The sequence below is a fragment of the Vombatus ursinus genome, unplaced genomic scaffold, assembly GCF_900497805.2.
Source record: "Vombatus ursinus unplaced genomic scaffold, bare-nosed wombat genome assembly UNPS02012147.1, whole genome shotgun sequence".
Taxonomy (NCBI): Eukaryota; Metazoa; Chordata; class Mammalia; order Diprotodontia; family Vombatidae; genus Vombatus; species Vombatus ursinus.
This window is the reverse complement of record NW_020951925.1, coordinates 870,050-885,326: the sequence shown is the minus strand read 5'-3', so window position 1 is coordinate 885,326 and position 15,277 is coordinate 870,050. Positions and strand designations below refer to the sequence as shown.

At 56.3% G+C, this 15,277-nt stretch overlaps 1 protein-coding gene across 6 annotated transcripts in view; it reads right to left on the bottom strand.

Moving 5' to 3' along the window:
- Positions 1-15,277, bottom strand: part of COL18A1 (collagen type XVIII alpha 1 chain) — a 130,726-nt gene that overhangs the window by 50,904 nt on the left and 64,545 nt on the right. For 2 of the 6 annotated variants that reach the window (XM_027857408.1, XM_027857409.1), the window contains exons 1-2: positions 11,265-12,150; positions 314-858 (exon numbers count right to left, since the gene is read on the bottom strand). In XM_027857408.1, the coding sequence (XP_027713209.1) occupies positions 314-858; positions 11,265-11,976 (1,257 nt within the window). In that variant the 5' untranslated portion in view covers positions 11,977-12,150. The other 4 variants (XM_027857412.1, XM_027857413.1, XM_027857410.1 and 1 more) reach the window with 3 other exon arrangements.

Sequence of the window (15,277 nt, the reverse complement as noted above, 5' to 3'; positions counted from 1 at the left end):
TGCCTCCAATAACGCCCCCATGGACAGGCTTGGGCAGAAGCAGCCTCTGTGAATTGGGCATCTGGAGTTCAGACTTTAGGAATGGGGGGATGCCCCCTCCCCCTCTAGGCACCCTCATCTCTCCACTGGCACACTCATGTTCAAGAGGGGCCGACGGCAGCGCCCCGGATGACCAGCCCTCCATCTACTTCCTTAAGCCCCACCCCTGCCACCTGGGGGAGGGCTGGAGAGGGGACCGCCCCTGGCCTCCTCACTCCCCGCGTCCAGAACCAGGCCCAGCTGGGTTTCCCTGGGTGGGACAAGGATGTCTTACCTGGAACTTGTCAGGGTCAGCTCCTCCCGCCTGGGCCACAAAGAGGCCAGCACCAGGCTCCAGCTCCAGCTCCTGCAGAGACCGGTCCAGAGGGAGCCTTTGGATCTCCTTACAGTTCACGTACAGGGCGACCTCATCGCCATCTACACTGATGGCAAAGCGCGTCCACTGGTTCACAAAGGACGGCAGGCTGAAGCTGGCCGCCGTGCGCGTCTCCCCGACGCCCGGCTCCGTGTAGAAGAAGAGCACGTCTTGTTTGCCGCCATAGGGCCCCGAGATCTTCACGCCCATAGAGATGACTGCCTGGGCCGCGTCGGTGAGCGCCAGCAGCACTCCGGCCCGCTCGCTGGTGGGCTTGATGTGAAAGAGCAGGGAGAAGTCTCGGTAGAAGGGGTTGGGCACGTGGTACCGCGCCACCTGGCCGCTGTTGGCGTTGGGCCCAAAGACATAGGCGAGGCCGATGTCAGGGTCGTAGATCTGGGAGATGTGCTTAGGGGGAGGCTGCCCAATGAGCTGAGGGAGGCTCACTTCAGCGCTGAAATTTTCTGGAAAAGAAGAGAGATGGTGTTGTCTGTGAGATCTGGTGAGGTACGGAGCCAGAGATGGCCAAGGGGCTGCCCTCCAGCCACCCTTGGGGATCCCCATGCCTCTTCGGAGCAGGCTTGGGAGCGGGGAGGATCAATGGAACAGACTAGGCACACAAGACAAAGGAGTAAATGACCGTTGTAACCTAGTGTTTGATAAACCCAAAGACCCTGGCTTTTGGAAGAAGAAGTCACTATTTGACACAAACTGCTGGAAAAGCTGGAAAACAGTATGGCAGAAACTAGGTGTAGACCAACGTCTCACATCGTGTACCAAGGTAAGGTCAAAATGGCTAAATGATTTACATGATAAAGGGTGACATCATAAGCAAACTAGGAGAGCAAGGAATAGTTTACCTGTCAGATCTATGGAGAAGGGAAGAATTTATGACCAGACAAGAGATAGAGAACATTACAAAATGGAAAATGGAAAATTTTGATTATATTAAATTTAAAAGGTTTTGAACAAACAAAATCAATGCAACCAAGATTAGAAGGAAAGCAGAAAGCTGGGAAACAATTTTTACAGTCAGTGTCTCCAATAAAGGCCTCATTTCTCAAATATATAGAGAACTGAGTTCAAATTTACAAGAATGCAAGTCATTCCCCAATTGATAAATGGTCAAAGGATATGAATGGGCAGTTTTCAAATGAAGAAATCAAAACTATCTATAAGCACATAAAAATGCTCTAAATCACTATTGATTAGAGAAATGCAAATCAAAACAATGCTGAGGTACCACTTCACACCTATTAGATAGACTAACATGACAAAACGAGAAAACAATAAATGTTGGAGATGTGGGAAAATTGGAACACTAATGCATTGTTGGTGGAGTTGTGAACTGATCCAACCATTCTGGAGAACAATTCGGAACTATGCCTAAAGGGCTATAAAACTGTGCATACCCTTTGATCCAGCAATATCACTACTAGGTCTGTATCGCAAAGAGATCATACAAATGGGAAAAGGACCCACACGTACAAAAATATTTATAGCAGCTCTTTGTGTGGTAGCCAAGAATTGGAAGTTGAGGGGATGCCCATCAGTTGGGGAATGGCTGAATAAGTTGTGGTATTTGAATGTAATGGAATACTATTGTTCCATAAGAAATGATGAGCAGGCGGACTTCAGAAAAACCTGGAAAGACTTGTATGGACTGATGCTGAGTGCAGTGAGCAGAACCAGGAGAACATTGTACTCAGTAACAGCCACATTGTATGATAGTCAAGTGTGAATGATTTAGTTCTTCTCAGCAATACAAGGATCCCAAGACAGTTCTAAGGGAATCATGATGGAAAATGCTGTCCATATCCAAAGAAAGAATTGATGGACTCTGAATGCAGATTATTTTCACTCTCTTTATCTTTTTTGTGTTTTTTTTTTCCTTTTGGTCTATTTCTTCTTTCACAACATGACTAATGTGGAAAAATGTTTTACATGGTTGCACCAGGCACAACCTCCATCAGACTGCTTACCATCTTAGGGAGGAGGAATGGGAGGGAGGGAGGGAGAAAAATTTGGAACTCAAAATCTTATAAAAATGAATGTTGAAAATTGTCTTTCTATGTAATTGGAATTAATATAATACTATTTATCTTTTAAAAAATTTAAAAATCCAGAGACCTAAGAGAGGAGACTGTGACCAAGAGGGCATAGAACGAAGCCACATGATCCACGGTCCCCCCATGCAGCCGGACCAAGGACTCCACGGTGAGGAGAGCTCCCATCCCCCCACTTTAATTCAAATACAAACAATAGGAAACCAATGATGGCAGGAGAGGGGCTCCTCCCAGCGCTGCCTCTATCTGAACCCCATTGGGAAAGATGGGAGGATGGTGACTTGTCATCACCATTGTGACGACACACATCCCCAGCACTAAGGTTTGGTGAGTGCTTCCCTCCTCCCCAGTGGGGCCCCACGAGGCAGGTGAGGAGGAGGAGGAGGAGGGAGGAAACATATATCTGCCTTTAAGGACTGCAAAGCACTTTATGTATAAATTGCTCAAATTGGAAGGACCTTGAGGTTTGCAAAGGGCCTGCATATAATACCTGCTCCCCTTTTATAGAGGAGGAACCTAAGAATCAGCAAGGTCAAGAGACTGGCCCAAGGTCACACAATCAGCAAGCATCTGAGGTGGGATTTTCAGCCAGGTTTTGTGCCTCCAGGTCCTCCGGCCCATGGCTCCAGGACAGCCTCTCCTCTGCACTGGTGACCTTTCCAGCACTCTGGACCCTCCCAAGGTCAGTGAGCCCCTCACTCCTAAGTAGAGATGAGCCCAAGTGCCCGAGGAGGAAGGAAGCCACCGGGCCTGGCCCCAGGGCCTTTATTCCTGGCTGACTTTGTGCAGTGGCTGCATCATTAAACTCTGTGCCCCTTCTTTCTAGCCACAGAAGGAGGCCCAGCTGTTCTCCTCCTCTCCTCTATGATGAAAAAGGGGAAGGTCCCTGGGGAGTTTCTCCAACCCTGCGCAATGACATCTCCCCCTCTCTGGGTTCTCCCAAGGCGTGTAGGGACCAGTTTCTCTCCCAGATGATCAGGGGTCCCCGTGGAGAAGAGTCCCAGACAGGCACCAACATCCTCCCAGAGCAGGGGCAGGAGACGGGAGTGAAGCATGCTTCTTACATCCACGACGAGTCACCTTCACCCAGAGCCATCAACAAGGAAATTTGGGCATAGCATCTCAGGGCCCGCCCCCATTCAATCTCGGCTCCAGAAATGTGAGACCTGGTGACCTCCTCCTCCACCCTGGAAAAATGACTTTCAAGGATCTGCTCTTGGCCAGTGCACAATCACCCCCTTCAGGGGAATCAGAAAGAATTACTTGGAGGGAAAGAATTTGGTAAATCCAAGATTCTGGCTAATGACTCACCCATCTTCTTTGGAGAATGAGACTATTTAATGAAATGTTTTAAACACAAAAAATTGCTCTCCAGTTGCAGATCCCAGCCATCTGGTCTCCCCAGCTGCTGTGTGGGGGCTTCCTTCAGGCCTTCAAGAAAGGGTTTTGTGAGTGGATCAACAACGGACCCTCAGACATGGCCCTCCTACAGAGTGAGAGCCACCACACAATCAGAGAGCTAGAGGCACCGCTGACCATCGGTGCTCAGCAGACGGGCTCTCGGGCAGCCCCTGGGAGATCCGGAGATTGGGGATGAAGAGAGGAAAGGGGATCCCCCACCTCCTTCCCACGTGGAGGCTCCCCAGCCGGCCTGAGTCAGCTGTGACTCACAGGCATTCCCTTGAGGCAGCTGAATCATCGCACAGGGCGACCCAAGCCCTCTCAGCTATGCTTTTCCACATCGTGCTCCAGGGCTAGTCCTTAGTAGCTTTTATTCATGAGAAGGTCTCTGATTCAAGGAAGAACAATCAGGAAACCACACGCGCCTTTCCATAACAGCTTTGCAGGTTAACCCTAGATTGCATGGATTAGGTAGGGCCTTGACACGTGCCAGGCGGGGCTGAATGTGGACCTCCGTGTGGAATGGAATTCATTAGCTTGCCTGCTGTTTTCCCGCCCACAGCCCTGATCACACACCTCCTCAGGCCATGGCTTCCCAGGATGGGGAGACGACGGGCTTGGGGTCTCATGCCCGAGGACCAGCGGAGCTCAGAACCAGGTCTGGCAGAAGGGGGTAAGTTTGGGGGCTGATGTAAGATGGCTGCCAGTGGAGGGCAGCCCCTCCCCGATAAAGAGCTCATAGACCCCCCGAAACAGCAGCCACTCATTGCTTGGCTCATTTCCCAGTCGTTAATAATATGATATGCAATCCGAGAGTCAGCCTACAGAACTTATCCATCCAGATTTCTATCTCTCTATAGAGAGTGATCAATATATCTCTGTAGCTAGATGAACACGGCAAACAGATAATGAGCTGGCAGAATAGGAGAAGGAGGGGCTGGAAAAGAGTAAAGCACTTTTGATGACCCCACACTTTTCCCTGAAACACAGACGCAACTTTGCACACCAATCAGATAATCAAAGAAACATGATAAAAAGTAAAAAGATGTGTCGGCAGGGCAGCAGCAGAAGGGATGACGAGCAGACAGCGCCGCGGGTCTTCCCTCGGTGTCACAAGGAAGGAAGGCGCCTAGCACGGCGGCCGGCCGGCCTGTGATGCACTCATGGGAGGGCCTGGACGAGTCTCACAGGACCGGCCACCATTTACACCCCCAAAGAGAACCACCAGACTGAGGAGCTCACGGCCCCAGGAGGATCGATCGGAGCCTTAGACCTCGCGAGAGCACTGCTAATGATCCTAGAGGCCTTTTTCACTGACCAGTGCTGGCCATGGCTGTGAATGCTGGGCCAGCCACACTCCACTGAAGGGTCTGCGTGTGCGTCCTAGCCATCGATGCCGTCCCGCACCAAAAACGAAGGCGTCTCATTCACTCTGCAGGGCAGCGATGCCTGACCCCACCCTCAGCGCCTCCGCACCTGCACCAGCTCACGATACCAGGGACGCTCGGGCGGTGAGGGGCCACCGAGAGGGACTGGCTCAAGGACGCCCAGCTGGCTTAATGGCAGAGCGAGGGCCAGAGCCCTGGCCTCCAGACTCTTTCCAGAAGACCCGCTGTCTCCGTTTGTCCAGTAATCCTAACCAGACACAGACTTAGGTAGCGCTACGTATTCAAGGTGCTATGTGGTGGGGATGATAAGCACCACTGGCCCCATTTCACAGATGAGGAAACTGAGGCTCGAGAGGCAAAAGTGTCCCAGAGCCATCCTGGAGCAAGTTAGGGTGATGGAGAGAACAGGAGGCTCAAGAAATGAACTTGGGGAAGTCTTTTGGCTCAAAAATCTTCCAGCTCTGTGACTGTGAGCAAGGCGGGTGGTGCTCTGAGTCTGATGGCCAAGGGGGTGAGACTGCCGGCTGTCCAGGGCATGGGGGATGGACCATGAGGGAACTTTCAGTGTCTCTGGACCCATCCAGGAAGGCACCGACCAAATGGAAACACTCCAGCCAGTGTTCCTCATTTCACAGAGGAGGAAACCGAGGCAGACGGAGATAAAGAGACTTGCCCAGGGTCACACAGCTAGGATGTGTCTGAGGCTGGATTTGAACTCAGATCTTGCCAATGCCACGTCCAATATATCCACTGTCCTGTCACCCCCAAGAGCACCATATTTTCCTAGAGCAGGGATCGGGCCTTAATCTTCCTCTGCGGCCCTGAATTGGCATTGTTTGAATGAATGAACAGAGCCAACATGACCTCAATGAGTCAAGCCCTTTAGGAGGAAGAGAGTTGGGCCCTGCAGAGTTTCTTCCTAGGAAAACCAGAGCCCAGGGTGTCTGCTGACTCACTGTTTGGGCATTGGTCACTGCTCGCCTCTGGCCAAGGGACCCTTGGCTGTGACTTGACCTCAGGGGGAGAGGAAGAGAATCACCATTGATCGACCATCCGGCTGGCCCTGATCAACGCCCTCCTTGTCCTCATCCTGGCTGACTTGGGGTGAGAAGGAGCCTTGGCAGCCCCGCAGCACAGTAGGCCAGGAGGCCGGAGGGGCTCTGGCCACAGGCACCTGGATCTTCCTCTTCTAGCCCACGAGGCTCCCCCAGTAATGACCCTGGGGGATGTTTTCAGTTTTAGGGACATGCTGTGGGCATACGTGTGTATCTGGGCAGTGGAACTACGCTTCATCAGCCGATGCTCATTCATAGGCACAGCGACTTAGAGTCAGGAGGACCTGAGTTCACATCTCACCTCCAAAATGTACTAGCTGCTTGGCTCTGGGCAAGTTACTTCAGTTCTCTGTGCCTCAGTTTCCTCACCTGTAAAACGGAGATAACACCACTGGTAGTCACAATGGAGATGACCGCCAAGAATGAAGGTCTCAGCCGGCTCCTGCCTCAGCCATAAGAGCAGAAAGAGACCGAGGAGAATTGGCCTCCGCTGGCTCAGGGCCTCAGCTAAGACCCTCTACTCGACGGTCCCCAAATGCGCCACCCCCACCCCCATCCTGTGGGTCTCATCTCCCCACTCGAAGGCAAGGACCGGCTTGCCTGGGTATCTCTATACCCAGTGGTTGGCCCAGTGTCAGGCACACACGAGGTGATTAATAAATACTTGTTTGCCCCCTCGCGTGCCCAGCACCCTTGTATGCACAGAGGAGGAAACTGAGGGCCAGAAGGGTGAGGACTGAGCCCAGGGTCACGCAGGTCGTCAGTAGGTGGTAGAACCAGGTTCTTGGGCACCAATCCAGGGCTGCCCCTTCAGAACGTCTCCCTTCTGTTTTATCGCCAGCTGTGATTGACCAGAATGATGTCACCTATACGCTGTATGGGATCTGGGCCAGGAAACAGGAGACGAGGACTCACAGAGTTCCGGGTTCTGATCCTGCCTCAGGCACTTTCTAGCACCTGACTCTGGGAAAGTCACTCACTCTCCCAGGGCCTGTTTCCCTCTGATGTGAAGTGAAGGAACCTGAAGAGAGGCTCTGGGCTCTAAGTCTGTGCCTCTGACCCGGATTCTTGCCCAGTCTTTACTACTGACTTGGATAGGGCCCTCTCTGCCCAAGGGACCTCGGGACCCTCTAAACCCAGAGGGCCCATGACGCCAGAATTGTGAATCCAGGCTCTGAGATGTGGAGGGCACGGGGAGCACGGATGACCGTGCCCAAGCCCTTCCATGGGGTGACCTGGCCAGAGCCCGTCAGTGCCCAAAGAGCTGGGCCGTCTCTGGAGCTCTGACCAGCAGCGACGGAGGCGGGGCACAGCAGAGCCGAGAGGGCTGTGGGCACCTGCACTCACGTTGGGTGGGCTCCTTCTAGAACACTGGAAACTACAGGAAAGATCCAAAACGTCCTGTCCCTTTCTCCAGCTGCCCCTCCCGGGCATCCTCAGGTTGGCACTAGGAGTCCTCTGGCCCACACGCACACCAGACGCACTACGGCCCGGCCAGGGATTTTCACTGCCTCACTTTTCTTTGTGACAGAAGGGCCTTCCCTGGCAGCTCAGGCGGCAGAGGCCCCATCTCACACAGGGGCCCTTATCCACATCCTGCAGAGAATTCTTAAGCGGGCTGAAAACAGTCCCTCCATTATTGGGGTTACCCCTGGCTTGGGACAGGATCCGGAGCGCCTGAGGGGGCCAAGGGTCAGCATGTCTGGTGAGAGCAGCCCCCTTTGTCTGTCTCACTCCATGCAATTTTCAAAGGGCCCCCTCCCCCGCTGAGGAGACCCTGCCACTAACCCCAAGTCAAGAGGTGGCAGCTTCTGTCTGCGGGCAGGCACCATCTTTGCACACATTCTGGGATCCTTCCCTATGATCTCATCCGTCCTGGCTAGTCCTCCCGCCAGCCACCCAGCTCACAGCCTAGCCATGCCTGCTATCTGAGGGCTGCTGGACTGTGTGCCAATGAGCTAGGCTGTGCTCATCCTGTCTGGTCCTTTAAAGGCCACCTCCTCCATGCAGCCTGCCCTGATTATCCCCTCCCCAAGGGCCCAAGGAATGATGTTTTCTTCCAGTGGAGCTCTAAGCCTGTTCCTCTCCTATATGTTTATCACGGATCATTGAGACATGTGGGTGTGTGACATATCACCCCCATCTGTGTCCTCCTCCCGGGGCCAGCGCCACCCTCTCCAGGGGGAGATTCTAAGACGACAGAACAGCACCGGGGCTGGGGCACAAGCCAGCCAGAGACTCCCCGCAAATTCCTGGCCCTTTAGCTGAGAACTTCCATGAGACCCTAGGACAGGCTGCAAGTCAGAGCCTGCCTTGCGCCCCCCCAAACTCTCCTCAACAGAAATCAAGGGGCCAGAAGGTCCCTGGGCCATCATCAGAGGGGCAAAGCGGGCCTAGGGTCAAGATCCCCACTTAGTAGGGAGGGGGCCACTGGGTCTAATGGGCCAGGTAACCCAACCGCCAATATTAACCAGCCCGAATCACAAACTCCCACTCCCCTGAGGGCGAATGGAATTTAGACAAGGCTCTAGCGGCAGTTTAGCTTGGCCAAAGGGCAGGAGGCAGCTCCAGTCCAATGTGGGCGTGGGGGGCCCCCCGCAGGGAGGGGCTGGTCTCTGGCTCATTAAAGCTCTCGCTCCCCGTGGGGGACTGTGTGCAGCCGCTGCTGGAGGGCAGAGTCGTCCCTCCCCTTGGGGATACTGCTGGAAAACGAAGCTGGCTAGCACCAGAGCCGGTGACGCGCCCCACACATCCTCCTGGGCTCCGGCTGGCCTCCCGGCTCGCCTGCCTCCCCCACTGCCTCGGTGTTAGCCTCTCGCCCAGGAGTCCTGACACTTTTAGCCTCGGGGATCCAGTCCTTCAGAATCTGCAAGAATCGTCCCAGAATCTCAGAGTCCAGGGGGGGACCCTGAACGACAGTACCCCGACAGAGAGCCCAAGGGGCCAGCCAGCCTCTGGGTGAAGACCCCCAGGGCAACAGAGGGATCCAGAGCCGCTCAGAGGCGGAGGGAGCCCCTGGGCAGTGATAGAGGAGAGCAAGGATGGGCCCCTGGCTACCTGCCTGAAACCAAAGCCTTCCCTGGAGGGGAAAAGAAATGTCCCCAGCCCGGGCCTGAAAATTTGGCCTTGCCGGCCTCGAGGAGGTCGAGCCTTGCAATCCGAAAGCAATGAGAAAGTGGGTCCGGGGCCTGGGAAATCTCACTGCTGCGGCCGGCTGGGCTCACTTCGGGATGGCCACAGCTGGGGGCCAACGCCCGGGGCTTGATGCCTCAGGAAAGCGGCGAGGTGAGAAACTGACTAGTGCTCCAGCCCCGCCCCGCCCCGCCCACGTCCTGAGCCGCGCCCCGCCCCCTCCAGTCCTGTGCTTATAGCCCTCAGGGAGGCTCTGCCCGGGGAAGCCCCTCCCTGCCACATTCTCTGGCCTCACTGGTCAGCAGCTGGACCCTACAAAGGGGTGGGGGTGGGGGGAGGCCAAGGGGAGCCCCCCTGGGGTTCTTCCTAAACAACCTCAGCGAAGCAGGACAAAGTCTGCTGCCGGCAAGGGCAGGGGTGGCCACTGGGAATAGGGATGGCCTCTGCCCACCAGAAGGGCACTTGTAAATGGGCTCCCGGAACGGGAGCAGGATTTCTTGGAGAGCAGACTGTGCTCAGGAGAGTGGAAGGCAGGGAAAATGAAAGTAACCTCGGCCCCCTCCTGCCCTCTCCTTTTCTGGCCCTTCACACACATGCACACACATGCACATACACATGTGCATGCGCGCACACGTGCATGCACATGCACACACACACAGGCCAGTTCTGAAGCTCAAGGCCACTGACCGAGTGACCCCACTAATAATAAAAGCCTTGGGGAGGGAAGCTGGGACAGGAAACAGGGAGCCCTGAGAGCCAGCAAGGACAAAGGACCTCTGTCTGAAGGCCAGTCTTTCTGAAGCTTTAGGGACCAAGGTCACCCATACGAGTTTAAGACAGACCGAGGGGGGGAAGGGGGACCCCAGTATCGCCCTCCTCTTGTCTCCCCAAACCAGAGCAAGAAAAGGACTGAGATTTGGCCCCTGCCGGAGGGGGTTGTTAAACAGAGACTCCGCCCTCCCTTGGCACCAGCTCCCCATCTGGGTACATGGGGCTGGCTCTGAGGCCAGCGCGGTCCCAAGGCCTGCGTGGGCTGACTGAAGGGAATGCGGCACTCCAGAGGCCAAGGAGGGTGCTGGTCTATGCTGCACCCAGGTTTAGAGAGTGCTGGCCACGGGCTGGCACCCTGAGAAGAGGCTGGCACTCGCACGTCACCTTGGGGGCAAAGGGAGGAGGCGGGAATGGCGGAGACTCAAGCCTTGCTCCCGACTCCACCCTGAGGAGGCGCAGGGAGGGCACGGGAGCTGCATCCCTGGGTCCCAGAAGTGGGAGAGGCCTAAGCAACAAGAAGGCGACTCCCTCATCTCACAGATGAGGAGACTGAGCCCCAAAGACAGTCCACAGGTGATAAGTAGCAGAGGAGACATTTGAACCCAGGGCTTCTGACTCCAGAGCCAGGGCCCTGTCTTTGCACGGAACCAAACAGGCACTGAGGCCCAGAGTGGGAGAAGCGGGATCTGGGAGGCTCCCTCCCAATTCCCTGCACTCTCCTTCCTTTAAGAAACTGAGCAAACCCAAAGACAGAGAAGTCAATGGTGATGCCAACCCTTGTGCTCCAGCTCCTGGGCCCACCGGCACCAGGGCACCTAACAGGGCCCAGGCTCCCTCCCTTCTTTGCCCTCTGCTCACCTGGCATGCAGACAGAGACAAGGATGGCAGGAGGGGAGGCGGCCCCCGTGGGCCTTGTGGTCCGGCTCCTAGGCCCGTTGGCACCAGGGGCACCTACCAAGGTCCAGGCTCCCTCCGCTTTTACCCTCTGCTCACCTGGCACGCAGACAAAGACAAGGATGGCAGGAGGGGAGGCGGCCCCAGTGGGCCATGGCATTACCTGCAGTCATGTCTACAAACACACAGGCCTGCTGGGCATCCCCCTGGGCTGGGAGTGAGGAGCAGGGCACAGGCAGCCGGCCCTGGTGCAGCTGGCTCCAGCACAGGTCTCGAAGGCCCTCACAGAACTCCCGGCATGGCGGTGGCGACACTGAGGGGCTGGAGGCATTACACCGGGGCACGAGCAGCAAGCAGAAGAAGGCTTCAAGGAAGCGGTGGCACCGTGTGCGCAGCAGCCCCTCCCACTCTTGCAGGGCCGCCCACACCTGCTGGGCACTGTCATGGCGGGCATAGTTGGGCAGCCAGAAGCGCTTGGTGCCTGGGTGGCTGCAGAAGGGCAGATTGTCCGGCAGTGGCACGCAGCGCCCCTGGGCTAAAGCCAGTCTTGGCAGGGAGGAGGGCACCTCATCCTGGCGGCCAGGGCGAAAGAGCTGCCCAGAAGCGGTTAGCAAATCGGACCCCCAAGACCCAGAGGCATTGGTGCCAGCAGAGCCCACCAGAGTAAGTGCATCAGAAACAGAACCATTACTGTGCCCAGTAAGATTGGCCACCAGTGGCCCCAGATACCCGCTGTTGTCACTGTGGAGGCCATGACGGGCACCACCTTCACCTGAGGCCTGCTGATTAGACGTTGAGCCGGAGAACCCATCACCCAAAGCACCCGCCACCAGAGGAGAAAAAAGCCAGGCCCCAGAGCTGTGGTTAGTGGGCATTTTTGGATGGTCCCTCAAGGCGAGGACTGGCAGGAGTCCTTCTCTTTCTAGGGAAGCTTGGCTGTCAGCCACCTGCCTGCTCAGGTCAGAGGGGTCTGGGCTGCCCCGGGCTCCAGGCAGCCAAGGAGCCTCAGGGGCAGCAGGAGGGAGGCCCCCCGGGAAGAGAGGAAAAGACTGGCTACCTGGGGGAGGGGCTGAGGGCCGCCCCAAGGACAGCGCCTGGGACCTGTTTCCCAGAGGAGATGTAGCTGCCGTCAGGTGGAGAGCGTCTGTCCAGCCAGCGGCAGTCGGGGCACCTGTGCTCCCACTCCCAGTGACGCTCAGCTCCATCCCAGGTCCAGATGCAGAGGGCAGTGGAGGAAGGGTGGTGGCAGGGTCAGCAGGAGCCGCCTTCCCGTCGGCAGAGCTCTTACCATTGCCTTTCTCATCCCAAAACTGAACAAAGCTGCGGATGCCCTGGGCCACGTTCAGGATCTTGGCGCCCACCCCGGCGATGTTCTCCTCTTTGAGGTCTGTCCTGGTGGGGGGTGCCCGCGAAGGGGTCATGGCACGCCTTGCCTCTGAGACCTCAGGGTCCAGTTGAGTCCATGGCCCAGACGCTAGCTGCTCCTCTGGGATAGGCCCAAGGGCACTCGTCTGGGCGGCCGGGGTGGCACTGGGCGCCGTGGGCCCCACAAAGGGGGTACTCTCAACCTGAGGTCCTGAGGTCGGGAGGAGGGGTCCTGCTGTGGCTTCTGTCTCCTTAAGTGTCCACCAGTTAAAAAACTGGGCCCTGGAGCGGGGACAGTGAGCAGCCAGCAGGAGGAGGAGAGCCAAGCTGCTCTGGACAGGTGCCATCAGAAGGAGAAGAGGCCAGGGGGGCTGTGCAGACCCCCGAGGTTCTCAAGGCTGCAGCCGCTCCACCATTCCTCACTGGCAGCCAGTCTGTCCGCTCTGGCTCCGAGGAGCTCACAGCACCCTTCCCAGCTGGCAGCCAACCCAGGAGGGGTGTGGCCTGTCCAATCCCAGGCCGGCCCTCCCACAGCCTCCCCCATTCATTCCCTGCCTCCTGCCAGTGCCCCGCCCCACCCACAAGCACAGATGATAGTGTCCCAGGCTGTCAGGAGAGGACCAGTCTCCCCGAGTGGGGGGGGGGGGGGGGGCGGCCCACCCCACACCCGCGGGGGCGCGCGCTCCCCCCCCACCTTGTGAGAAAATCCAAGCCCCCCCCGGGGGGGGGGGGGGGGGGGCGACAAACAGCAGAGCATCTCTAAGACTCTGCAATCAGCTCTCTGGGCTGCCTGGGGTTCTGGGAGGGTTCTGTGCAGAGACCTAGCCCGAGCCCAGGCCCCACCGGGCCACCATTAACTCCTTCCTAACTACAAGGGAGGGAGGCAATGAAGAAACTCAGCTCTAGGGCCGTGGACAGTGAGGGAGCCAGGGACAGTTCATTCACTCTCAGCCCAGAAGGAAGGAAGTGCCCTTCCTGGGGCCAGGCAGCAGGACACCCGTCAGGACAGAAAGCCCCTGCCCCAAGAGGGCTCAGGGGAGATGAGGCGGAGGAAAAGCCAGCCCAGACAGCACCGACTCGTGGGGGCTGAGCAGATGGGGTGAGGCGGGCGAGCAAATAGCCACACATCTCTCTGCAGGTCCACAAAGCTTATCGTTAACTGGGCTGGTGGCCGGGCTCCCGCATCACCACAACCCACACACCCACAGCCCAGGGTGCTTCCAGAGCGCGCCAAGCAAAGGAACTCTCCTCAGACAATGAACACAGCTCCAACAGGAAGGGAGCCTCCTCTTAACGAGCAGGTGTTAGCGGCATCTCCTGGCACCAGGCCCAAGTGGGGGAGGGGGCACAAATCTGACCTGTGGGTGGGGGAGACACCCTGAGAGCAAGAAGTCGAGAGAGAGAGACAGAGACAGAGAGAGAGAGGAGAGGAGAGGAGAGGAGAGGAGAGGAGAGGAGAGGAGAGGAGAGGAGAGGAGAGGAGAGGAGAGGAGAGGAGAGGAGAGGAGAGAGACAGAGACACAGAGACAGAGAGAGACAGAGAGAAGAGGAGAGGAGAGGAGAGGAGAGGAGAGAGACAGAGACAGAGAGAGAGACAGAGAGAGGAGTGAGAGAGAGTAGAGGGAGGAGTAAGAGAGAGACAGAGAGACACAGAGAGAGAGAGACAGAGACCGAGACACAGAGAGAGAGAGACAAAGAGAGAGCGCAAGTGTGGAGACAGCTCAATCGCCAAGCCTGCTGGTTTACCCTTCCAATCCCACCACCATGGGCTGGGCGAGGATGGGCCTATCTAAGCCAACTCAGCCGGGCACTTTGGCAAAAGGACCAGAAAGGGCAGGAATGAGGGACCCAAGGCAGAGTCCTAACGTTGTGACCTTGGGCAAGGCCCAGACTCTCCGCCCCTCACTGCCCAAATCTATAAAACTAGGATGAGTTCAACTCTGCCTTCCCCAAAGGGCTGTTGGGAGATTACAGACAGGAAAATAGGAGCATCACGTGTGCATTAGAAATCAGGATAGAGAGAGGCTGAGGGAGCAGACAGACACTGACTCCTAAGATTTCCACAAACAAACCCTCTGGCCGGTGCAATGCCCACGTAATGCCTGTTGGGGTTCACAGGCGGCTCTTAACATACGGCACATCTGAGCTGTTTTTCCCAAGGTCTATCCTGGCTCCTCCCCACACTTGAGTCTGGCCCCCTTTTCACAGATTACTTATAGAAGCCTACATTCACCGCAGACGTCACCTAGAGGCCATCCTGAACCAAGAATCCCCTCTAAATCATCCTGCCCCAAAAGCAAGTCGATCCTAGCCTCCAGCAGTGACAAGGAACTCACGGCTCCTGAGGAAGCCAGTCACATGCTTAGGCAGTGCTAACAATGAAACCGGGCTCTCTCTCGTTCCCATTCATTGCTCCTGCCCCCTCCCCTGGGACCAAGCAGAATTCAAATAAATGTCCTTGTGGAAGTGGCCAGGGGTTCCAGGATGCCTCGCTTCAGGGTGAGGTCTGTGGCCACAGAAGAAAGCAAAGCTCATAGGGAGGTGCCAGGGCCCACATTCTAACCAACAGGACAACCTTCTTTCACCACTAGCAAATGATGATCTTTTAAGTGAAAATTTCCAGCATTTGCCTGGGTTATTTCACTGGATTCTCCCAACAACCCTAGGAGGTAGGTAGCATGATGATCTCCCCCTATCATGGAGGAAACTGAAGCAGGCAGAGGTTATGTGATTTGCCCAGGGTCACATAGCTAGCAGTAAATGTCTAAAGTTGCATTTGAACTCAGGTCTCACTGATGCAAAGTCCACTGA